Genomic DNA, 26729 nt, shown 5'->3' with positions numbered 1-26729 from the left:
AACAGAGAGAGAAGAGGGGAAGGTTCCGCGCAGGCAGCGGGCGAGCCCTCTCGCAGCACTAGGGAGCTGTCAACGCGCCCGCCCGCCCGCCCTTTCCCTGCCCGGCTCCGAACCCTAAAAGCCTATGATTTATGCTAACGGGTGACTGATTTGTGTTTTCTGTTAAGTCACAGTAAATTGGCCTTACGGGTATTTTGACAAGATAACTAAGAGCTTCTGCTCTCCGGTCCCAGAAATAAACGTCTTCGATAAACCTTCGAAGAAGAAGGGAGGCGCCAAACCTCTGAGCACCGATTCCAAATCACCAGGAATATTTCCAAGCTTTACTAATAGATGTTGGGATTCATTCTGGATGTTTGCGTGCAGGACAGCTTTGACTGTCTGAAACACACATACACAGGGATGCAAAAACATTGCCTAACGGTCATAACTCACTATGCAGCCTAATGTAACAAGAATTGTGTGAGCCAGCTACTCCCACACATGCCCTTCCTCCCCCCCTATGCTGTGCTATAGCTTTCTGTTCCCTCTCTCCCCCTCCCAATGCCATGCAGCTTGTAATCTTCTGTTCCCCCTTTGCCCACCCTTTGCCATGATGTGATTTTCTATTGGTTTATTTCTGGAATGCTGTGAACTTTTCATTAGCTTACTTGTGCCATGTGTGATTATGACGCTGTAACTAACTTTTTCTAATAAAAGAGCCCTTCGAGGATCATTCGAGGCTTTTGCTCATCCCAAGGAATTTCGTCTGGTGTTTTCCTTTTGATTAGGAAAGGACACATGAGCAGCCCACCAGTGTGGCGACAACGCCGCAAATAGAAATAAAATTTCGGGGGGCTTTCGAGAAAGGATCTTCTCCAGGCGGTGTTGGTGCCTCTTCCCTGGCAATTCACAGGCTAGGGGGGAAAAAAACCCATTCCCGAACTTATTTCGGGGTGATGCTGGAGCAGAAGGCGGACTTGAGCGGAATGACCAACCGAAAGAAGAGCCTATTTGTGGAGATTCTCAGTCATCCGGGTCGTGGTCGTCCCGAAGGGGCTTTTTCAAGAGGCAACTGGACTTTCTGGTTTTTTTCCTTTGAAGGTTTCCCACCATCCGGTCAGAGTTGAAGAAGCTTCTTGGATGAGAAGCGAAACGTCTTCAAAGGAAAAAAACCAGAAAGTCCAGTTGCCTCTTGAAAAAGCCCCTTCGGGACAGCCGAAAGGCGGCTAGTCGTTGTTCTCAAGGGGCGGCTTTAAATTAAGCGCTCGCTTTGTTGTTGTTGGGGCTTTACGGACACGAGGACTTCGGCAGCGATTGAAACAAGGCAGTGGTTCCCAACCTTGGCAACTTTAAGACTTGTGGACTTCAACTCCCAGAATTCTCCAGCCAGCAGAACTGGTGAAGTCCACGAGCAGAGCTGGCTGGAGAATTCTGGGAGTTGAAGTCCACAAGTCTTAAAGTTGCCAAGGTTGGGAACCACTGGTTCAATAAGGAAAAGGCGTGAAACCACGTTGGAGAAAAAACAAAAACAAACGTCTCAAGCGATTGGTCGAATCTTTGTCAAGAGCCGCTTGGCGATTGGAGGAAGAAGACACGTGAGAACTGGCTGCGTTTATTGGTCGGTCCCCCTGATTGGCGGAAGCGGCAAATTTGAATTCTCGAGCGGCGGTTGGGAGCTTTTGAAGGCGCCCGTGCGTCTCCCCCCCCTTCTGGTTCTCCGCGGGGCGCCTTGGCGGCGGTCGTTCCCCGCGCATGGAGGGCAGGCGGCAGGCTGCGGGGCCAGCCGGGCTTCGGGAGCCGCGTCCTCCGGAGAGCAGCAAGCGCAGCGCCGCCTCCCCGGGCTGCGAGGATGGGGGCGAGGCGGTGCTGTCGCTCGGCCACTTCTCCCGGCCTCCCTTCCTCAGCTTCGGCTCCGTCCGCCTCGGCACTTCGCGCGTCCGCCGCCTGGCCGTGGAGAACCCCAACGGGGAGGCTGTCCGAGCGGCCATCTCCCGCCCGCCGCCCGCCTCCCAGGGCTTCACGGTGGAGGAGCAGGGCGGCTTCCTCCTTCAGGTGCTTCTCTTCGGCGGGGGGAGGCGGGGAGGCGGTCCGGGAAGGGCCGGCTCCGGTCATAGCGCTGAGGTCTAAGCCGGAGGCGGAGGGGCGTTAACGCCCGTGGAGCATCGGTAGTCCGAAGGATTGGCCGGTGTGCAGGGAGGGCTAAACGGCAACACTCCGCGCCTGTTTGTAGGCTTTACGCCATAACTCTCCGTTGCTCAGGGACGTTATTGGAATAATTGTCCATCTGCGGTCTGCTTTATGTTCTCTCAAAATCCCCCTTGTTTCTAAAGGGCGTGGAAAGTTAGCTTCTTCTTTGCCCTTGAAAGGGAACCTTAATAAATGTGCAGCCTCCCCAAACGAGGCTCTTTCCGTGGGAGGATTGTTTCTGGTGGGGGGTAATCCTCGACTTACAACAGTCTGTTTAGTGACCGCTCAAAGTTAGAATGGCTTGCAACAGCTTTTCACACTTACGACCTTTCCCAGCCTCCCCACGATCATCCGATCCGAATTCAGGTCCTCCTTGGCACCTGAGGGTTATGATAGTTGCTGTGTGTCCCAAGGTCACCTGGTTACTGTTTGTAACCTGACAAGCGAAGGCAATCAGGGAGTTTGTGTTCCTAACCTTCCAACTCCAACGATTCACTTAACAACTGTGGCAAGAAGAGTCGTAGAATGGGGCAAAATCCTTTTAACAAATGTCTCGCTTAACAATGGAAATTTTGGGGCTCAGTTGTGGTTGTAAATCAAGGGCCACCTGTACTACTCTTATATTAGGACTCGTTAAAACAATTTTCTGGATCCCTTTTCCGAGCCTGGATAAAAATAAGAGGCAAAGGGCGTTGCAGGTGGAAAGGAGACCCATTTGCCCCCCAAAGCAAAGAGGCTTGTTCTCGGTGGTAGGCTGCAAAGAAAACGGGGTACTTTTATGGGGGGGGGCTGGTCCTTGGCGTGGCGTTAGAGGGGGGCAGGGGATCTGTATACCAGCTGGTTCTAGTGCTTGACTGTTATCAAAATGTCAGTCTTCATTAGTATCTGCTGGCTTGCCTTTTGGGCAGCCTATTTGTGATCATGGGGAAGGTGACTGAATGTTCGTTGGTTGATAATTCTTGCTCAGGTACTTGGTTTTGCTATTGTCAGTTGATAACAGGTGCAATTTGCCAAACTATTGCTATAATGTATTTCCCAGAGTTTCCAGTCTCAGTGAATCATGGATCTGTGTTAATGACTAAGAGATAATTGGGACGGTGAGAGAAACAAAATTAATTTGGTGTAAAGAATATATATGATTATTATTGATTATTAAAATAAAATACACAAACTAACGGTTAACACGAACATGATAATATTATATACAAATATTGTTTCTGTGTATGTGGGGTGTATTCATTCTTGCTATGCAGTTTGGTGTGTCTGTGGGGGGGGGGGGTTGCCTTCAACTCAGTATTGACTCCTGCCCACTACTTGAATGGATAAAGTGCATGGAGTTTTCTTGGCAAGGTTTCAGAAGTTTACAAGCTATCTTTGTGCCTCGTGACTAGAATTCATGGTTCCCAAGTCTCTAGCCTGATGACTTCACCATTTACACCAAACTGGCTTTTACCATGCAGCTTAACTTGCAATATCAAATATTGGGAGGAAGAGTCAAAAGTAGGTCTGCCTACTTTTCTAGCTAGGGTGTAGTACACAGTTTACAGTGATAAATCTCCAAAAGCTAAGCAGTTTTTACACAGAACTGTCAGGAAAACTCACTACAACGGGAGAAAAGTTGGGCAGTTGAAAAAATGTGAAGAAGGCAATGTCATAACATCATTTCTGCATATAATATTGCCAAGAAAACTACTATACGTATGTTATTTCTGTGACCTTGAGCTTCACTTCAAGATGAAGAAAATCAATTTCAATTTGCTTATAGAATGACCCTTTTTCCTTCCTTTCCTTTTCCTCTTCGCCTTTGCTGGGAGAATTTCCCTGGGTTCCTTTCTTTTGAGCTGAGGGATCATTAGCAGTCTTGCTGGAAAGTATAACCATCCCCAAAATCAAGGCACGGAGGCTGGCTGCTTTTGGGGCAACTAGCAAAATAGACTGGCCTATCAGCAAGAGATGATACGATATAATATGATTTCAAACCTTTGGTAAAAGACATGCTGTGAGGAAAATAGATGGTTTTATGACTGGAAGAAAGAAAGAAAAATGGCACATGGCCTTTTATAGTTAGAGGAAATATTATCCTGGTTATCTCCTTTATTAGAAAAGATCTTCCTGGCCAAGGCATGGGCTTAGGTGTCAAAATTCCCATGTCTTTTAAGTGTTGATTCAGTTGCCTTTAAGGAAACATTCTAGATAAGAAGGCTGTCAAAAGGCATCCTTGCGGGACCAGATCAGAGGCTTTTTAAACAGCTATCACCCTTTTCACAAATGCATATGTTAGTGGCTGATACGTTATTTGAACTTTGGAGGCTTTATAGGTTATTAAGTATTAAGTGTGCTTTTGGTGGGTTTTTTTTTTGTAAACTGTAATGTTGCTACAAATATTGTTTATAGAGCACAGTCTTGGTCTGAATTTATATGAGTACCCAGTATTATAAAAATATTAATTGTTACAAAGTTGTCAAGATCTTGTTTCAGAAGGACTTTTTTGTTTTTGGAATTGAGTGGCATAGAAATCAGAAATCAGAACTCATCAAATTGGCAGATGACCTTAAGCTGGCAGGAATAGCCAACACCACAGAAGACAAGCTCGGGATTCAAAAAGATCCTTACAGACTTGAACAATTGGCCCTTTCCAACAACATGAAATTTAATGTGGAGAAAAGCAAGGCTTTACACCTGGGCACGAAAAATCAAAGACATAACTACAGAGTATGCGAATCCTCGCTCAAAAGTAGTAACCGTGAAAGGGATACTGGAGTCCTGGTAGACGATCACTTAAACATGAGTCAGCAGGGTGTGGCAGCAGCCAAAAAAGCTAAGACAATTCTTGGTTGTATAAACAGAGGCATATAATCAAAAGCACGTGAAGTATTAGGACGGCTTTATAAAGCCTTTATAAGGCCACACCTGGAATACTGCATCCAGTTTTGGTCACTACATTGCAAAAAAGATGTTGGGAAAAAATACAAAGAAGAGCAACTAAAATGATTAAAGGCGTGGAGAAAAATATATAAAGAACAGTTGCAGGAATTGCATATGGGCAGTCTAGAGAAAGGAAGGACCAGGGGTGACATGACAGCACTATTCCGGTATTTGAGAGGCTGCCACAAAGAAGGGGGGGGGGGTCAATTTATTTTTCAAAGTGTCAGAAGGCAAGACACGAAACAATGGATGGAAACTAATCAAGGAGAGACGCAACCTGGGATTAAGATAAACTTCCTAACAGTAAGAACATTTAACCAGTGGAACAGGTTGCTTTCAGAAATTGTAGGGGGCTTCATTACTGAAGGTTTTTAAGGAAAGACTGGACAGCCCCTATCTGAAATGACACAAGGTCTCTTGCTTGAGCAGTGAGTTAGGCTAGAGGACCTCCAAGGTCCCTTCCAGCTCTATTCTGATTGATTGATGTTGACATTTTGTTGCTACCTATTGGGAAATGTGCTATGCTCGTAAAATATATAAGCATGGTTTTATTCTCATACAATATTTTAAAGTGCTATAATTTGACTTTATATTTAGGGCTACACTGTGGAAGCCACAGTTCTGCTATGGAAAGCTCCTAAATTTCAAAGCAAATTTGGAGATTGCACACAAAGCAAAATTTGATCTAGTGAGCCCTACTTTTCTGGAGAATGACACAATTAAATATATTCCCGGAGTATAACTTTTAGCATTAAAAGAAATTAGGTTCATACAAGATTGCACTTGTAACTGGATATATTCATCATGCATTTATGTTTAATGTTTTTCTTTTGCAGCCTGGAGAGAGGATCTATATATTAATAACATGGACACCACTAGAAGGCGGCAAAGTTCGAGAGCTCATAACTTTTATTGTAAATGATGTTGTAAAACATCAAGCAGTTTTGTTGGGGAGTGCTGAACAGCCTATAAAGCAAAAGGTAGGACCCTCTGTAGGAAACCCCCCCCCCCGTCCCGAATAAAATATTCTTTATTCTTAATATTAAAAAGAGTGAGAATAGAAAGTTTTTCCTAAAAGAGGAGAAACATCTTAAAGACAGAAAGCAGCCTCACTCTCTTCCTGCTATAGAAAACAGTCTCAAGCAGAAGCCTGAAGAGGCTAGGGCTAGGCTTTAGGAAGGGATATTTTATAGCCATTCAGAAAGCTGGACCATGACCCCATAGGAATCTGGCAACAGCCATTAAAATATTAAAGGACATATTCTTGCACAGGAACATGCATCTCAATCAGAAAGCCCAAGAATGTATAAAAGCCCACCTACTCTCAACCCTTTTTATCAGCAACCCCAGAAACATATTGCCGTAACTATGGTTTCTGGCTACCAAATAAATAGAGACCGCCTTTCCAAAATGCAGCCTGCCTCCAATTCATTTCTACAACGTCGTCCTGGTTTGGAACAGGACCAGATTTTTCTTTCAACAGCTCTTTAAAATCTTTCTTGTTCTGCTTATTAATAAAGTCAGTCTCTTCGTTTGGCAGGCAGAATATCCATCTATGTAATACGCTTTTCTGCATAAATTGTTGGCATCTTTGAAAAGGCATGTTTTGTTTTCTTGAAACTGCAAAATCATATAACAATGTTATTAAAGATGCAGCAATATCATAGGTCTGAATTTTATAAATATTTAAAGTCTTCACAACACTCACATCTGCTATATATTCTTGCTTTCTCTGAAATTTTTAGTATATCTGCCTGGGTTTTAAACATCTTGAATTTCCCGCAACATTGCATTCAACAAAATAAAAAAATAGCTATTGTGAATAAAATATACAGTATAGATATGTACATTGTAGAGTGAAAATGCTGCAATGCTGATGCCAATTTTAAAATGAGAATCAGTGTTCCTTTATATGCCAGGCAGTATGAGTTTCTAATTTTATAGGGAAATTAAAGAAAATTATAATACTTCCCATGTGTATTTAATGTCGTTTCAGAAAAATCTTTGGGATACTATTAAAAGAAGAATTCCTGCACAGCAATCACGAAAAAGAGTGCCAGTCATTAAAAATATAAACAAAACATTTCAGATGTCTGAAAAAACAGAGAAAAATAGAAGCCCTCTTCAGTCCTGTGAGAATCTGGAAGTGAATTCAAACAGAATTTCACCTAATGGAAATTCCTTAATCATTTCAGAACATAACTTTTCTCTTTCCCCTATTAGTCCCATCAGTCAGAAAAACCAACATGTCATTTATACTCCCTTATCAACTACATATTCTGTTCCAGAAGTACCAGCATATCATAAGTTATTAAATAATGTAACAGAAACCCCTACTGTTACAACTCTATATGATAATGTTTTGGGGGAAAACAAAGGATGCCGACATATTAACTCAGCAGAAATAAATGCAAAATCAGTCGGTACGCCAGAACAATTAAATATATCTTTGAATTGTAGGAAGATTTTAAGTCCTGATTCTTTTATAAACAATAGTTATGAAGTGACAGAAGATGCAGCTATAGCAATGCCTATTCTTTCACCTGATCAGTTTTTAAGAGATAATCAAATGGTTATTCAGCCAATCTCAGAATGTAAAACAGTGTCCTTTTCTTCAGATATGAAATCATGTATGTCAACAGCAAAATGTTCAAAACAGAAAGAAAAGATGCAAGTTTCTTTTTTTATGGAACCTCAGCTTTCCACCAAAACTCCCGACAATATAAATGAAAGAAATCCTACAACACGTTGCTATGATAAGATTGAACAAAATGTCAAATACAAGGCAAGTGATCAAGCTTGTTGCCTTCAGAACAGAAAAAGGCCTTTGCTTTCTAGCACCGTTACCAAAACTAAGCCCAACCCTGAAGGAAAAGAAACAAAGATGTTAGATCTAAAATCTAAAAAAAGTCTTTCTAATGCAATAGAGCATTGCATGGACATTATCCCTAAAAATGCAGACCTGGACACATTGCCAAGACTTCCAGTTATAGAAAGTGTTTCAAATGAAACTAAATGTATCAAAGATAAAGCCAGATTCATTTATTTGGAATCCTCTCATAATCGTAAAAGAAAAAGTGGAGAATATTTAGAGGATGTTAAGAATGGAAGAGAAGAATATGCAGAAAATTTAGGAAGGAAAAGAACTCCGAAGTCCTGTGACGGAATTGGAAGCAAGAGTGCTTTGAAATTATCAGTTTCCAAATCTCAGAATGGAGATAAGCAAAAGAAGAGATGTGGTAATCAAAGTATAGAATAGTTTGCTTATATAAATTCTTGACCTTTTGCTTCAATTTCATGTTTAGCATGTTGGAAATTTTTTTTTCAGGTTCTGCATCACAGAAATCTAAAAAATTTAAAAGGACAAAAAATGTTGTTCCTGTTGCACAGTCTCAGCTGACTTTTGTGAAGCCTTTAAAAACAGGTAAACATAAATTCCTGGCATTTTGCACTTTGAAAGAAACAAGATTTTTTAAAAATATATCATTTGAAATAATTTTGGTAATGTTTATCTAAAATACATTGCGTGAAATAGTAAAAATAGCAAAAGGTAGTAGAATTATATGGTTTGCATTCTTTTCATTTTTGTACCACAGCTGCCGATTGCCACTGCCTGGACCAGGATGAAAAGAGGGCTCCCGGAGGCAGAAAAGGGCCAAAGGGTGGGGGCCGGCAGGTGGCCAGGGCTTCGGCAACATTCGCTGTATAAGATGCACAGACATTTCCACCCATATTTTTGTGGGGGAAAGTGCGCCTTATAGTGCGAAAAATACGGTACATAGAAAACCCTTTCTGTGCTTCAACTTTAGGCCATCCCAGGGCTTCTGAGAAAAGCCAGGTTTTCATGGCTTTTGGAAGATGAAGAAGGGGAGATTGTTCCATGTTACTGATGCTGGGATTTTTTGGTGCTCATCCTCTGAATTCATGAATGATATGGCAGAGATCAAAACATTATTGTGTAGTTATTTAGGCCCATGAAGAGACAGAGTGAAGGCTGATTTGGAAGAGTGAAAGGTGAACTCCTAAAGATGCCATTTTCAATCCAAAATGGGTAATTCCTGCTTACAATAATATACATTCCTATGAGTGTAGACACAGTGTTCAACCCGATGAGTTCCACATGTAGAACTATTGGTTGCATGCACAGATTGGGCAAGAAAGCTTAGTATAATGAAAAAAGGAAGAATTTAAACAATTCACCTCAAGCTTGAAAATCTTTGGAGAATTATGTGAAATTTTAAAACAATTGTTCCATTGCAGCTGTTCATCTGTTCCGTTATCTCATATTTTGAGGTACTGTACAAAACATTGGAAAAAGGCACTTCACAATCTTATTTAACATAAGCAAATCAGCATTTATCAGTGTTAGAGCAGCCCCCTGATTTGAAAGGCCTGGGCTGCTCCTTTGAAAGCTTTACGTTTGATTGTAGCCAAAAGGCTGAGAAGCAACCTGTCCATGCAGACCTGCCTCACTTTATGGGCAGTTATAATTGTTCGTGAAATCACATTCATATTTAAATAACCGGAAAAACCTTCAAAGCCGTCACACTAAATAGAAGAGCCAGTTGCAGGGGAATAGTTTATGGACTTCAAGAAATGTCCTTTGCACAGCACTCCTAGTCTCCATTTGCAGTTAAAAATGGAGCTTTGATATATTTTCATTAGGTGATAAGGATTTCAGTGTTTCAGCAAAAACAATAACATAACTTTTAATTATTTTAAAAGATATTCCTAGGCACCCAATGCCCTTTGCAGCAAAGAATATGTTTTACGATGAGCAGTGGAAAGAAAAACAACAACGAGGTTTTACATGGTGGTTGAATTTTGTACTTACTCCTGACGATTTTACTCTGCAAACAGACGTTTCACAAGGTAAAATTGATCAATGGCATCTTAATATTTCAAGGATTAAGAGTAGCTACAAAGTCTAAGAACTGTTCAGCTGCGTGTCTGTTTGCATAAAAACGTTTCATTATAGTTCTTTCAGGCATCTGCACATTTATTACAATCAGCTAGAAATATAGTTGTGTCGGACTACTATTATCTGAAGTCAGCCTAGCAATCGGGTTAAAAAGTCTTTTCTTTTGATTGTCGGACTTGCTTAGGATTTGGTGTCATTTGTGCTCAGCAAGTTTTAGCCATCTGGCCATCCGTCTAATGACAATTCAACGATTTTTAAGATGAGACCGTGCAAGTTTTAAATGCATACAACCGTTTTCTCTTTTATTAGTTAATACAGCAAGTCTCCTCCTGGGAGCAGAGACCTATAAAACCAGTGTTCCTAAAGCACCAACCAAAGAAGAAGCATCGCTAAGGTCATATACAACTCGATGCAAATTAAACAAACTTCGTAGGTCAGCTTGCCGCTTGTTTACCTGTGATGAAATGGTGAAAGCAATAAAAAGGCTGGAGATTGAAATCGAAGCAAAGCGTTTGCTAGTTCGAAAAGACAGGCATCTGTGGAAGGATATTGGTAAGAATATAGTTGTGTTTTAGAGCCACCCCCGGACCATGGACTGGCACCCGTCCGTGGCACCCCAGCAACCAGGCTGCACAAGGAAGTGAAGCTCCAACCTTTCTTCATGGAACCAGTCCCTGGTGTCCAAAGGTTTGGGGTTGCTCTTTGAATAGGGGGCAGGGTTGGCTTCAGAATATTGATGAATACATTGACCGTGCTTCTGCTGTAACATTATTCAGAAATGCTTTCACTATGTAATTTCAGGAGAACGACAGAAAATCCTCAACTGGCTTTTATGTTACAATCCACTGTGGTTGCGCATAGGCCTAGAAGTGAGTTTGTACTTCGGAATGATCTTTCTGTAAACAATATGCTATTTTGTAAAGTCTAATGATTATTGTGTTACAAGGAACCATTCAAGATCAGGATAAGAGATTCTTTAATGCAAAACTCTTCTGCTTGAGAACATAACGCTTAATATGAATAGGTATCAGTGGCCAAAACTAGTGCAGTATTTTGTGGCTTATTAAGCTGATTTTCAATCATGAGAACAGCTGCATTAACATAATAATATAGTATATTGTTTTCTTCCTTTCACATACATTGTTCTGTTGCTTGCTAAAATATTCTGTGAAGATAATAGTATAGCAATCCAGACTTGGTGAAATGAATGTGTTCAAGTACTATATTGTTGCAAAAATTTGAATGTCCTATTGCTACCATAGTTTTATTCATATTTTGAATTGTTTTCACCCTTTTATCTTCGTCAGACAATCTTTGGTGAACTGATTGCTTTGGAAAGTAACAGTGATATGATGGGTTTGGCAGTATTTATACTAAATCGATTGTTGTGGAACCCACAAATAGCCGCTGAATACCGACACCCAACTGTGCCTCACCTTTATCGAGATGGTAAAACGTTTCTTTGCTATTACACGGTAGCATTTCAGAATTGAGAGCAAGCTTGGTTTAGTGTTAAGGGCACCAGGCTAGAAACTGGAAGATTAAGCGTTTTAGTGCTTCCTTAGCCATGAAGCCAGCCAGGTGTCCTTGGGTCAGTCATTCTCCATCCTAAGAAGGAAAGGGCAAACATTTCCAAAAATGTTTTTTTTTTAAATCCATGTACGAATCCAGATTGACTGACAAAATCAAAGGTAAAAAATATAGTTACAAGAAGCATCTCTATATAAAATATTGCATTTATAGGTCATGAAGAAGCATTGTCCAAATTTACACTGAAAAAACTTCTACTACTGGTTTGTTTCCTTGATCGTGCCAAAGTGTCTCGAATTATTGAACACGACCCTTGCTTATTCTTCAAAAATGCAGAATTTAAGGTATTCCCACTTAAGCTTGTCTTGAATAATGTTTGCCTATAATCTGTATGTATTTGTGTGTTTGAAAGACACAAGCCATGCTTATTTCTTTAGAATACATTTTTTTAAAATAATAGATGTGAAGTACAAAAGTTTTTCAGGGCTGATTAGAATGGAATTATTACAAGTTTTTGATCTGCATAATATGTACCTGATAGTACTGATTGTAATTAATGTCCATAATATTAAAAACAAAGTATACAGTTAGCAGTAATATTTATATTATAGTTCAGTGGCTTAATTACATAGTCATTAATTACGTAGGATAATAAATTATTGTATATGTGTACTGATTTTTCACCTTTTTTTTCTAGTCTAGTAAAGAAATATTACTAGCATTTTCCCGGGACTTTCTAAGTGGAGAAGGTGATCTTTCACGTCACCTTGGATTCCTGGGTTTCCCTGTCAATCACATACAGACTTCGCTTGATGAATTTGACTTTGCTGTTACAAATTTAGCTACAGACTTACAATGTGGCATTCGTCTTGTGTAAGTTTTTGTTGAGTTTTGTCATTACAGTTATAAAATATATATTGCATGAAGAAATTAATTACTTTTTAATATGAAATATTAATGTATTTAAGGAGAACTTTAGAACTGCTGTCATCGGATTGGACTCTTTCTGAAAGATTAAGAGTGCCTGCAATCAGCAGACTTCAGAAGATGCATAATGTTAAACTTGCTTTTGAGGCATTGAATGATCATGGAATTCAATTGAAAGATGAACATGGTAAGTACTAGAAAGTATTGTGGAGGTGGTCTCCTACAGGTCTGTTGGTTTTGCTTTTCATTAATCTGTTTCATTGGTTTATAGGTTCAACCATTGACACAAAGGATATTGTAGATCGACATAGAGAGAAAACATTTGCTTTGTTATGGAAAATAGTATTTGCTTTTCAGGTACTGCATAATTGTTTTAATTTATCTTTAGAGCATTCTCTGTCTTCAGAATTTCAGCAAACAATGGTCTGTGCGTGAAACTTTGGTATTACTTCTGTTTCATGCATAAAGTCAATGTGTAAAAGTAGATGTGCTGTACACAGACTAAATTTCAGAAAAAAATTAAAAATAGATGATAACATGGATGAAGGTACCTTTATTTACATCTGGAGGGCTTTCATGAAAAAGCTGGCATACAAAATGGCAGCTATAGATATTAAGTTTTGAAACCTTTAAAATATACACAGAAATTATCAAGAAATTGATTGCTATCATTATTTAGACCTTAATTTTCAACATCATTTTTCAGCACTCTGTGCAACTTTTTAAAGCCGTCATGTCTTATGACCATACGGCAACTGAAAGATAGCTGCATAATTCCAAGAAAAAAACAGTTGCTTTAAAGCATTACAGGTAGAGTTTACGATAGTGCTCTTTGATATTTTGGAGCCTCTTTAGAATTGACAGCAAAGCACCACAGTCCTAATTAGTTTAGATTAAGACATTTTCAGTCTCTCTGAATTATTAGAACTATGTGCAGGCTCTTTTCACAACCTGAATAAAAATCAACGTTTTTGAAAATGTGTAATATCGTACACTTTACCTGTCGCCATTTTAGTTTTGATAATTTGTCTTAGTAGTTTGTTAACAGTTGGTATGTTTTAACATCCTAAACATTACTCAGAATGATTTTTAAAATTCCATCAATAATGCTATCAGTTTAATTATTTTACTATATAAGGAATGTGTTATGAATAAAATGGTGGTTGGATCTTATTTAGGTGAATATTTCTCTTGACGTGGATCAGCTAAAAGCAGAAATTGCTTTCTTAAAAAACATGCAAATTGCAAAATTAAAAAGACCTGATTTGGAATGTGTTAACAGCATGGAAAATGACACCAGCAGGTCTTATTCATATGAAAGTTATGGAGAAAATGTAAAACTGCTGATGGACTGGGTGAATGTTGTCTGCAGATTTTACGATATTAAGGTAAATAATTATTTCCTTAAACAATTTCACAAAGCACACTGTTCTGAGTGTGATACTTATTAAACTTAACCAAATGCAATAAAAATGAATTGAAATGTTCAGACCAGTGTATTTATGTTTTGATTATATATTTGTTATATGGATTATTACTGCTGTGAAAACAAAATATTAAAGTAAGAGTTGATTATGGTAATAATTTATTTGTAATAGTATAGCATCTGCTACTGTCCGTCTCTTTTCGGTACGCTTCATTGATGCTAAATGGCATGTGAATAGTTGCTTGCTGATGGGTGGTGATGATGATTTAAAGCGACCTATGGCACACAAAAAGGTATAAATATAATGGCCTGGCAGTATGGGCTTAACATATAAAAGATAATACTATATGTTATTCAAAAATATATTCCATATTGTTAGATTAAATCATTTGTTTGTAGATTATTTTGGTTAAGAGATTATGTGACACTGATTCTTTTTAAACACATTAAATTTTCTACTAGTTAATGTGTATGCTCTTAAGGTAAGTTAATTATTTAACTTGATCTAAATTTTTAAATAGCCTTAAAATAATTCTCCTGTTTTAGTTCTAACAAGTTGTTAAAAAAACACTAAAGATAAATTGTGTGCTGAAATCTTTAAATAAGAAGAACTTAAATACAAACTTGATGCTTCAGTTTAGTTTAGCAACAGTGAAGAATGAGATCTGTCTAAATGTGTCCTTTCCTCCCTCTCCCCCCCCCAAAAAAACCCCTCCACTGTATCATCTAGTTGAGGATTTCCAAACCATTTGGCGTTACGTTTTTATTTTTTAAAAATGCACAAATCTTTCTAGCTGTCATTTAAGACTACTCACTTAACAACAAGTTTTCTTTCTTAGTTAGAATTGAACAGACAATATTTGTAGAAGTAACATGAATTTGCCCTTCCTTCCTCCTTCCCATCAGCTGACTTAGCCACCACCTTTCTGCCACAATGTACTTATTCAAAGAGCCTTGCTTCTTTCTTTCCTATCAGCCTGCTTGTCTCCCAATCCTAAAGTGCCTGGGGAAAAACCATTTTAGGCTAGTACGTAAGAAAAGGCAGATTTCTATATCTTATTTTTTACAAAAATAAAAGATCTTTGCAAAAGAAATATCCAGAGGAGTACGTGCCAAGGAAGTTATTTAACTCAGAACGAATACTTCAGAACTGATTTAACATAGATTTATTTATAGTTTTATATTCTTACAAACATCACAGAGCTACCACTGTTTTTATGTTCCTTTATTCTAGGTGGAAAATTTCTCAGTGTCTTTTTCAGATGGAAGAGTGTTATGTTATTTGATTCATCATTATCACCCATGTTATGTGCCTTTGGACGCTGTATGTAAACACACTACTCAAACAGTAGAATGTACCAGAAGTGGCACTCTTGGGCTGAATTCCTCTTCTGAGTCGGATGCTTCTTTAAATCTCATAAAGGGAACTTTTGATCAAAGTGAGTTCATTAAAAATAGAGCTGGCTTCAAAGCAGGTTGAAATTATGAGTTACTATTTCTGCTGTAATATGTTCCATTTTTCATGTTTCTGTTTACAAAGGTATAAGTACTTCTGTGCTGTATAAAGAACTCCTTGATAATGAGAAGAGAAATTTTCAACTGATCAATGCTGCAGTTTCTGATCTGGGAGGTATTCCAGCCATGATTCAGCATTCAGACATGTCTAATACAATTCCTGACGAGAAGGTAATCAGTCATGTCATTAAAATTCAAAGTTGTTTTATTTCCTCCCAGCATATAGTAAGTTTCTATTTGTATGGTTTTTTTTTTCTTTTTAGGTAGTCATTATTTATGTGTCATTTCTGTGTTCAAGACTTATAAGTCTTTCTAAAGAGATTCGAGCAGCTCAGTTGATTCAATCTGCTTGGAGAAAATACAGATTGAAAATACTTGCTGAGGTAATCAGTTGCTTTCTATTTTGCTCCTTATTGTCAACTCAGACTATTACTATTGGAAGGAAAGAGGATTGCTTATATTATTATTTTTTCAGACCAAGAAGCACAAATCTAATGCTGTAGTTGTACTTCAAAAGCACTGGAGAAGATATTTGGCTGCAATGGAACTTCAGAAATTAAAAAAGGCAAAGCAAGAAGAATCTGAAAGAATTGCAATCCAGGTATAATTGACTTTGTATAAAACCACTTGATCAAAATGAATCCATTTTTACTTAAAATGGTTAAGTTATGTAGTTTTCATTCCTGAAGCCATTAGATTTCAAGTTCAAGTCAAATAAAGGTTTCACTAATAGAACATTTGTTAGTCTTTGTGTTTTATAAAAAAAAAAAAAAAGCCTGAACAAACAAATATATAATTTTGTCCTCTTCTTGTTATTCAGAGATGTGAAGAGGCTGCAGTTGTCCTCCAAACGTGGTACAGGATGAAGAGAGAGAGGCAGCGGTTTTTAAAAATGTCTGGAGCTGCCTCTGTCATTCAAACACACTATCGGGCACGTAGAGAACAAAGCTCTCAGAGACAGAGGTTTTTGCAAATCAAAAAGGCAACTTTACGCTTGCAAGCAAGCTACAGGGGCTTTAAAGTACGAAGAATGCTAAGACACCAACACACGGCTGCTACTAAAATCCAAGCTGCGTACAGGGCTTATGCTGCCAGAATGAAGTATCAAAGCTTGATACAAGCTTCCCTTGTGATTCAGAAATGGTTCAGGGCTTCTAAAAGTGGATCCAAAATGAGAAAAAGGTTTCAGAAGACCAAAGCGGCTGTGATTTCCTTACAGGCAGTTTTGCGTGGTTGGCAAGTGAGAAAATGGCTCCGCAGGCAGCAGGCAGCTGCAGTTACTATTCAATCTGCCTACAGAAAGTATAAAGCTATGAAAAAATTCAGGCTGGTGAGATCTGCGGCTCTTACTATACAGCAGCATTATAGGGCTCACATCGCAAGTAGAAAACAGCAACGGGAATATATGGTTCTTTACAATAGCATTGTATTATTCCAGGCGACTTGGAGAGGAACAGTGGTGAGGAGGCAAATAAAAAGACAGCGTCAGGCTGCGGTGACAATTCAGTCTTATTATAGGATGCATGTGAATCAAGCTAAGTTTAAACATTTCAGGGAAGCGGCAATGACACTTCAGAGATGGTATCGTGCTGTTATTCAAGCCCGTAATGCACGACAAAGCTATCTTGCTTTAAAGGAAACAACTGTTAGAATGCAGGCAATTTATCGAGGTTCGAGAGAAAGGCGAAAAATCCAGCGCGTGAACCAAGCAGTTATTTGTATCCAAGCCGTGTTTAAAATGCATCGATGTAATGTTCAATATAGGGCTCTGAAGAGGTCAGCTACTATAATCCAAGCACGATACAGAGCTTTCTGCAGAGGACAGGAAGACCGGAAGAAATACCTGGCGCTTAGAAAGTCATCTGTCATCCTTCAAGCAGCCTACAGAGGCATGAAAATCAGACAGAAATTAAGAAGGAGTCACCAGTCCGTACTAATCATTCAGTCATATTATCGAATGTTCAGAGAACGGAAAGCTTACTTAAAGCTAGTTGCAGCAACAAAAGTGATTCAGCGGTGGTATCGTGCTTCCAGAGATAGAAATGCTCAAATGTATAAATACAAAATGATGAAGATTTCTGCTCTCCAAATCCAGGCGGCTTTCCGGGGGATGAGAACTAGAGTCCTTTTGAAAAAGAGGCACATGGCTGCCATCCTCATTCAAAGGAATTTTAAAGCTTTTGCTCAGAGACGTAAATTTACTTTTCTTAAATCAGCTGCTGTGACAATTCAGAGAAAGTATCGAGCAACAGTACTTTCAAAGCATCAGCGTGAGAAGTTCCTTGCTTTACGTCAAGCAGTGATGGTAATCCAGTCTAGCATCAGAGGCCTGCTTGCTAGGAGATACGTAAAGCAAATGCATCTGGCTGCTGCAGCTATCCAGGCAACCTTTCGAATGCACAGAGCCTCCACTCAATACAGAACAAGGAAGTCCGCTTGTCTCGTAATACAGCACCATTACAGAGCGTACCAAGCAGCTAAGCAAACCCGAGATTTGTACTTAAAACAGCGTCACTCTGCTCTAATTCTCCAGGCTGCTTATAGAGGAATGAAAGTTAGGCATGTGTTAAGGAAGAGGCATGAAGCTGCAGTAGTCATACAAAGCAACTACAGGAAACACAGGCAATGGAAGTCTTTCAGAAATATTCAGTGGGCAGTCAGGCTCGTACAGGGAAGAGTCAGAGCCAACCGAGAGAGCAAAATGGCAGCCCAGCGATATTCTTCCATTAAGAAAGCTGCCATCTGCATTCAGAAAGCTTTTCGCAGGATGAAGGCGAGAAACCAAAGAAGACAGGAGGCTGCTGTCTTGCTTCAGCGGAATTTTAAAATGCAAAGAGCACGTAAAGATTACCTTGCCTTAAAAGCGGCTGCCATATCTCTCCAGAGAAAGTACCGGGCATTGATTGTGATGAGAAGACAAGCGAAAGAATATGCTTCTGTTCGTGCAAAAATTATCTGTGTGCAGTCTTTCTATAGAGGCTTTAAAACACGGAAAGAAGTCAAGCGCCAGCATTCAGCAGCAACACTCATTCAGGCAACCTTTAGAATGCATAAAGTTAAACTAGCTTATCAGAAACTCAGATACGCTGCTATTACCATGCAGAGGTTCTATCGATCACATTTACAGGAGAAACATCAAAAGGCACATCAGGCCATTCCGAAATCTGTAATAAGTCAGGCGTCTCGCAGAGGAACAAAAATACAGCCGGAATTGGACCCCATGCATATTTCAGCAACCGTCATCCAATCTCTTTATCTGATGTATGTACAGCAAAAGCATTACGAATTGATACGCCGGGCTGCGATAACTATTCAGTCTGCCTATCGTGGAATGATAGCACGCAAAAAAACAAAGAAAATGCGTGCAGCAAGAAACAGGCAGTTGTGCCATATAGCTGTGAATGATCGAACTGAAGCTGTTGAATCAAAGACTCAGTGCCATTCAAATGAAGCCAGAGAACAATACCAGAAATATTGGAAAGCTGCAGTTTTAATACAACAACATTACCGATCTTACCTGACTGTGAAACATCATTCAATGGTTTATTTTCAAACACGAAAGAGAATAATTCTTTTGCAAGCTACAGTAAGAGGTTTCATTGAACGACAGAGGTTTGCCAGAATAAAAAGAAGTACAATAAAAATACAGGTATTTAAAAATTCTGTTTTCTCCAGCTTTAATTATTTTCAGTGACAATAGAATAAGCTTGAATAAAATATTCTTTGATAGAATTTAACTACAAATTAAAAACAAAACTATGGAAGTCCACTATCTTTAAGATATGGAATATCCTTTTATACTGTCCCTCACCCATGTTAGGGTGGTGCGTTCATAATTTCATACTATGAGGCCATGAGCTCAAGTTTCATTTATATCCCTTTAAAAACAGAGCTGGTATCGAGGAAACTGGCAGAGGATGAAATTCCTGCAATATCGTGAGAAAATTATTATAATACAAAGAATGGTGAGAAGATGGATTAGCCACAGAAATATAAATACAGGTGGAATTCCAAAAGATATAAACCCCAAAATTGTTAGCATTGGAGTAACTAAATTTCAAGTAAGTAAACTTCCTGAAAAAAATGATACTGTTTAAGAATGTGCATAAAAGGCAAACAAATTTGATTTCAAACCCAAATATTTTCTTTTGGATTTTTTTTTCTTGGGCATGGAGTGATCCAGATAAAAGAAATCAGAGCAGCTTGTAACGATGTTTCTGTTGTTCATAACTGGATAAGAGGGGAAATGTGGCTTCTATTTGATCATTTGATGAAACCTGGCTGGGTATTTGGGAGGGAGGATCCCCTCTCTGAAGTGCAGCCCCCCAACTTTAGGTGTACCATCTGAAACTTAAATATTCTGGTCTTGTTGGACTTGAGAAGGGTATCGTTTCTATAACGGCTCCTCCCTTCTGAGGTCTAACAGACCCCCTACCCTTCTATCCTCCCAGAGAGTACTTAAAGCCTGGCTCTTCCCCCGGGCAATGGAATAGGGCAAGCCCAGGTTGGGATGAGAATGTCTGTCTGCGTAAAAGAAATGTGGCTGAGGTATAAGGCTTTCCTCTTTTTATTGTTGTTGGTTTTTATAATTTTTTTATTGCTTTATTGTTTGTAAGCTATATAGTTTTAAGATGGGCAGCTATATGAATATTTTAAAAGAATAAAAAAATAGCCGAATGATGTATTTGTTCTGTTTCAGATCAACTGACTAAAAACTGCAAACAATCTATTCTGTGAACTAGATCTAAAATCTTGCACATTGCTCAATGGTTATCTGGAAATGTTTTATGAATGGCTCATTGTCTAAAACTTTCCATTCGCAAATTTTCATCAAGTGACTTTCAGAAAATATTTTGTTTGGAGAAAAACAATTAACTGAAAAAAAATAGTAAAATTTATTTTTTAAAAATAAAGGTATATTCTACGAAATTTCTGCCTCTTCTTTTAAACATGTAACTTTTCCTTTCTCCCCTTATAAGGCACTGTGGAGAGGATATTCTTGGAGGAAGAAGACTGATACTCCAGAAACCAGATCTCTGCGAGACAGTTTGATTGTTGCCAATAAAGAAAGCAAAGAAGAGAAGAAGCTGTATAACAGAACTGCAGTTGCCATTGATTACCTTCTGAAATATAAACATTTTTCTTATATTCTGGCAGCTCTGAAGGATCTGGGTTAGTAATTTGATTCAAAGGCAATCTTTATTTTTAAATATTAGTATACAGACATTCTTCTATGTACAAAGTAAAACACAGACAAAACTAAGTAAAAACTAGGTACTTTGGCCTTTAGAAACATTGGTGTCTAAAATGAAAGAAAATCAGAGAGAGAGAGAGATAGGCCAAAATTAATATAGGTCTGAAAGGAATATTTCACTGCTGGGTTTTGCTCCCATAGTGAATTGCTCTGCATGGTGCAGTTTCATGCATATGTGTGGAAGAGAAGGGATGTGATGTCTTGATAACTTACTTTGCCCTCTTGGTTCTTTCCTGAATATCTTCCACATGTAAAGCTGAAATTTCTGCAGTCGAGAGGTCCTCCCAGGCCATAGAAATCTGGAGTTTAAATAATGGTATGATTAGCAGTGTAGAGTGTAGTAACTTTAAATTCTAAATTATGTTATCTTTGAATCTTGTGAGCTCAGCCTAAGCTGCAATAAATATAATACAGGACTAGATCAAGAGTTGACACATGCAATCAGTTCTGGGGTTTCAATTGTATGAGAAATACATTGGTCGCTGGATTTATATTTCTACAATATAGTTAGGTATTAATTTGAAAATATGTTAATATTTTACCTGTTTTCCTTTTCCCAGAGGTTGTTACAAGATTGTCTCCTGTTTGCTGTGAAAATATGGCCCAAAGTAAAGCAGTCGGCACTATTTTTACTCTGATACGGAGCTGCAACAGGAGCCTCCCTAGTATGGATGTTATTAAATATTCTGTCCAAGTCTTGCTTAATTTATCAAAGGTATTCATTTATCTTTATATTTGTTGAAATTAAGCTTTTTTTTTGTAAGTTTGTATTCTAAAGGGACCCGGTGGCTCAGTGGCTAAGATGCTGAGCTTGTTAATCACAAAGGTCGGCAGTTCAGTGGTTCAAATCCCTAGCGCCGCGTAACGGAGTGAGCTCCCATTACTTCTCCCAGCTTCTGCCAACCTAGCAGCTCGAAAGCATGTAAAAATGCAAGTAGAGAAATAGGGACCACCTTTGGTGGGAAGGTAGCAGCGTTCCGACTACATGACCACAGAGACGTCTTCGGACAGCGCTGGCTGTTCGGCTTTGAAACGGAGATGAGCATTGCCCCCTAGAGTCAGGAACAACTAACACATATGTGTGAGGGGAATCTTTACCTTTATTATAAAGTTTACAACTGTTATTATTTTCTCATTTATAATATGTGCCAGAATTTAAATTTCAGGTTATATTGCAAATGAGAGCTAAACTCATTTACACTATTGAAGCTTATTTCAAGTCTAATTTAGCACAGTTCTAAACTGCGGGGCCAAATAATTCATGTTGTGGAAAGTCCCAGTGATACTGGTTTAAAACAAAGAAAATTCAGTCTAAAACTGATTAGCATTTGATGTAATATGCTAGGATTAAAATTGCAAAAAAATAATAATACTCATTGTTCTTGTAGCTTGTATCAGTCTGCCAAATAGTCAAAAAGTACTTGAACAAAATACTTTTATTACAAAAAATTAGGAAAAGTATATTTTAAATTAAGGTCTAAGCATGTTACTTAGTCCCATATAGCTAGTGGAACTGCTTATCAAATAATTTGTGATAATGTACCTTTAGTGAGTTTTGGTTGAATTTAGTATTATATTTGGAAAAAAATACAGTGCAGATGATGAAAAAGTACCATCTAAAAGGACTGTTGCGGTTCCCTATTATACTGTCAAGATAAGGTTGGAAAAACTATTTTGAGAGAAAGCCCTGTTTAAGCATTAGAAAAGAAATTGAATTTCATTAAGCCATAAAAAAAATCTTCAGGTTAATTTTCAAAACATTTAAGTAGTAAGACATGTATATGTCCTAGAGGTCGGGGAGGACAAGATCTTATTTTTGCTTGTAAAAGAAGACACCTGCCCCCTCAATTCATAAGATAATATATTAAGATAGTCATTGTCCTGCCTATGTTAGTTTATCCGGCTTATATTTTTCACACTTACTAAGAAACAGTCAGGAATGAGTGTGTTTGTGCCTATGTATCGATGCTGTAAATCACTGAGTTGTCATTCTACAGTTTCAATAATGATTTCACAAATGATGAACAATCCTTTTTTGAGACTTAACTTACAACTCTTCTCATCTGTTTAGTATGAAAGGACGACTGATGTTGTTTATTCAGTGGAAAATTCAGTCGAAACATTGTTGGATCTACTTCAGATTTACCGGGAAAGGCCTGGGGATAAAACTTCAGAAAAAAGTGGTAGCATTTTCACCAAGACCTGCTGCTTATTTGCTCATCTCTCGAAGGACTCAAGAAGAGCTTCTGTACGTTTTCTGTGTTGCCAAAGTATATATTCAAATATAAAGATATTCAAAACTTGCAAATTCTTTTCGTTGTTTGGACTTGCATGCCACAAAATAGCTAGAACTAGCCTTCGGGTTGAGGTACAGAACGTAGTACTTAAGAGGTAGTGGCTGGAGATTTTTCAAAACGGGCATTCTAAAATAACAGTATTTTAGAACTGAATAGTCAGCAAACAGTCCTACTCGCTCCCCCACGGTGAAATTGGTTGTTTTAAACTAAAATGTTTTTTTCTGAGTGGGCAAAGTAACCTAAGAAGTTCACTACGTTGTTGTTATTTCACGTATATCTGTCCAACTGATTCTTGCTTATATATCATGGTTTTATATAGGGTGCTGCTGATTCTTCTTAAGTACAACTAATCCTCATTTAGCAACCACAATTGGGACTGACAACTTGGTTATTAAAGAAAGCAGTTGTTAAGTGAAACCGTGACTGCTGATGATCTTACTCCAGTTTTCCTTTGCTTTCAGACCTGTGAAGGTTGTGAATGCGAGGAGGGCTGGTTGCAAAGCTATTTTTTTATCATTTCATTGACTAACTGTTCAGGCATAAAATGAGGCAGTCACTAAATTAGGACTAGCATATAGTTAAAAGCAAATCCTGGATATTAGACTTTAACAATGGGATTTGCTTCTCTTAGCTATGCTGACAACTTTTAAATGTGCTAATAAGGGAGAGAGGAAGTTGCTTGTTGGAGGTGGATGGGGGACTATGAAAATGTGCCACAGCCAACTCACTGCAAGGTAACTTGCCACAGGACAACTCGGTGTGGGACAAGACTTACACTAATATCAAAGAAATGTTGGAGTAAAATCATTTTAAAAAGGATGGAAAAGGAGGGACAGAACGAAATGTGAATGGCAAAAATTAAAATATTTTTATTTATTTTAAATAATTAAATAGAATTGTTAAATTGTCCTGCAGCAAGTTGGTCATGGTGAATTGACTGTAGTAAGTTGGCTGTGGCAAGTTGTCCCTTTCCCTCTTTGGGGATTATAGTTGAATGTAGACAATTTCTACTGATCTTTGCCTTTCAGTATATAGATTACAAATCAGGTTGGCTGGATCCTACAACATTTAATAGTCTTTAAAAGTGGAACTTAGTTAAAACTATTCACAAATGGTAGACTATACTACTTTATTGGATATTCTTTGAAAAATAACTAGCTCTCCTTGTTCTATACAATTCTGCGTTTTAACAAAATATGTCTTATTTTGAATTTGTCCTTTTCTGTAGAGAATCTTGAACTTTGTATAATATAGCCTGAGACTAGCTTTAAAATGTTGTACTTGGTATAAATGAGGCATACTGAAATTTGATTTTCAAAGAGGTTTCATTGAACAAAATACTATAATTTAACAACACTGGTTTATTTTTTAGGAGATTCTAAACAATCATAAAACAGTTGCTGGCCTTCGAAGTTTATTTAAACTTACAGCCCGTAAACATCAAATGGATGTCCAACGGATGCGGGCCAAACAAAAAAAAGTTGCGTACATGAATGGACAGAGTTCCGTTCCGCTAAAAACAAAAATAGTTACAAGGTAAGTCTAAATTATTGTAACTTTAAATTTTCTATTTCAAATCATACTTTTACTCTTATGGATTTTTTTTTCATCCTTAGGCAGAGGCCGGATTGGGATTTAAGGAAAGATAACATAAAAGAGATTGTTGATCCATTGCAAGCCATTGAGATGGTAGTAAACACACTTGGAATTTCCTGCAATTAAAACATAAAAGAGTTTATAATTATGACATTTTCAGAAAGAAATGGACTGGACTTCTTTTATCAATATACATATTATGCATTTTTTTTATAAAGCTTGTTTACCTGAGTCTGAACTCCTGTCATTTAAAATAAACTTCTTACTGATATTTATCTGCAAATGATAAAATCTCAAATATTACTTTTATATAATTTAGAGCTAAGAAAAGTATATACTTCGTACAATATAATAAAATTGTTATTTTATAGAATAAAACTGAAAAACTAAGCTTGTTAGTTAAGGTATATTTCTTTTGCTTTAGAAAGACATTTGAAACAAATACTAACAGCTTAATAGCATAAAATAAGCTTGTAAAACTGGTTTAAGGCTGAGAGTTTGTCTGTGGGAAATGTTATTCTAAAGAACTGAACAGGATTATTGAAAGACAATACCAGAAAAAAATAATTACAGCTCTGATAGGATTACTTCCCCAAAAATATTAAATATTTTTTTCCTTGCAACACATTAAAAATAATATTTTTTTACATTTTGTTTTTAATAAAATTATTTTCTGGTTTACAAATGGAAAGTAGTTTTTCTTACTCGTAGAATTCTTACAGTTTTGCTTTATCACTACGAACCCTAAATTTTCCTATTTGTTACTTCGTGATAAGTTCTTTCACAAGATATGCCTACATGGAAACATCAAATTTATGAAAAAAAGATTGGTAATTGCAAGACTCTTCATATTCAGTTCATCCCACACTCTTCAATTACAAGTTTTATTGTCATCTTTTGTATGTTCTTCCACTGATGTATTTGAGCCTACATGTGCCTTTTTCTATGGCTGGACCATAGAAAATGGATTGTGGACCAATCTGGAGTTTAAGTAAGACTCAGTATTTTAATACACAATACTAATAACCATGATAATGTTTAAGTGTACATAATTCAACATACTGTACATCCACATACTGATTTTGCATTAGGTTGGAATATGCATAATATTTCCCCCATTTCTAATTTCTACCTCTAATTCTTGATAGCACAAATCTTATGTTAATAGATACTCTATTTCTATCCATCATCTCTTGTCCATTATAGTATTTAAATTCTAGTAATTTTTTGGCATGTTTTCCATACTTCTCCCTTGGAATTTTGTATCTTTGTTCATCATTCATATTTGGTCTAAATGAAATACCTTTTAACAGATCACTTGAGAGACCGCCTGCTGCCAATTACCTCCCACAGACCCATTAGATCTCACAGGGTTGGCCGCCTCCGGGTGCCATCTACCAGCCAATGCCACCTGGCTATTACCCGGGGGAGGGCCTTCTCTGTGGCAGCTCCGGCCCTCTGGAACGAGCTCCCCGCAGGGATTCGGACCCTCACCTCTCTCCAGGCCTTCCGAAAAGCCGTCAAAACCTGGCTTTGCTGGCAGGCCTGGGGGTGATGAGTTCCCTCCCCTCTCGACATGTATGGTTGTGCGACTGTTGCCTACTTTTATTATTTGTCTTTTGTCTTTTATGTTCCCCCCTTTTTTCCCCTTTGAATTGTTCGCCGCCCTGAGTCCTCCCGGAGAAGGGCGGCATACAAATAATCAAATACCAATACCACATAAACATTGCAGATTTTTTTCACATTTGAATCTGGTGAGTGCTAAATTATGAATTAATAATTAAATATTTTCCCACCCTTTTAATGTTATACTTGTTGAACTTGGAATGATTTATTATGAAATATCCTAAATGAGTTAACTGCCTTCCTACAACTTAGATGTAGATATAAAAATTATATTTGAGTAATAAGTTTCATAGTGAAAAGTAGAACAGTTTTTACCTGTCAGACTTCATGTAGCTGGCAAGGCCAAAGAAGTAAATGATAATGGATTTCAATAAAGTATTTTATGCCAGTCTAGGAATAAGTACAGAAGAAACTATAATATGAATTTGCCAGCTTGATTAAAATGAGTTAAGGTTAATTCTGAGGCATTTTTTATTGAATCTGCGGCCTCAGATAGTCACTAGACTGAGTAACCTTTTAAGAAATAATCTTTCAACTTCTGAA

The 26729-nt window shown here is 38.0% G+C and overlaps 1 protein-coding gene and 1 long non-coding RNA gene across 3 annotated transcripts; one reads left to right on the top strand and one right to left on the bottom strand.

Moving 5' to 3' along the window:
* The first annotated feature begins 1490 nt into the window (after positions 1-1490).
* ASPM (assembly factor for spindle microtubules) lies at positions 1491-25533 on the top strand. Its single transcript, XM_032218233.1, has 24 exons — positions 1491-2034; positions 5931-6074; positions 7091-8333; positions 8423-8518; positions 9820-9966; positions 10325-10567; positions 10817-10884; positions 11323-11464; positions 11759-11889; positions 12243-12418; positions 12514-12659; positions 12744-12829; positions 13651-13860; positions 15133-15337; positions 15439-15584; positions 15677-15796; positions 15889-16014; positions 16234-19062; positions 19304-19474; positions 20393-20585; positions 21228-21382; positions 22739-22915; positions 24337-24500; positions 24581-25533. The coding sequence occupies exons 1-24, from the start codon at positions 1735-1737 to the stop codon at positions 24684-24686; spliced, it is 7524 nt and encodes a 2507-aa protein (XP_032074124.1). The 5' UTR covers positions 1491-1734; the 3' UTR covers positions 24687-25533.
* Positions 14066-26680, bottom strand: LOC116509204. Of its 2 annotated transcripts, none has more exons than XR_004255481.1 (4): positions 26502-26680; positions 24548-24676; positions 20881-20966; positions 14066-14174 (listed from the first exon to the last, which is right to left on the bottom strand). It is a non-coding gene; the product is annotated as an uncharacterized LOC116509204 (long non-coding RNA). The 2 variants fall into 2 exon arrangements; XR_004255480.1 differs by lacking the exon at positions 14066-14174 and adding an exon at positions 17207-17294.
* Between the last annotated feature and the right edge of the window lie 49 nt (positions 26681-26729).

The sequence above is a fragment of the Thamnophis elegans genome, chromosome 5 (assembly GCF_009769535.1).
Source record: "Thamnophis elegans isolate rThaEle1 chromosome 5, rThaEle1.pri, whole genome shotgun sequence".
NCBI lineage: Eukaryota > Metazoa > Chordata > Lepidosauria > Squamata > Colubridae > Thamnophis > Thamnophis elegans.
This window is presented reverse-complemented; position numbering and strand designations above follow the sequence as displayed.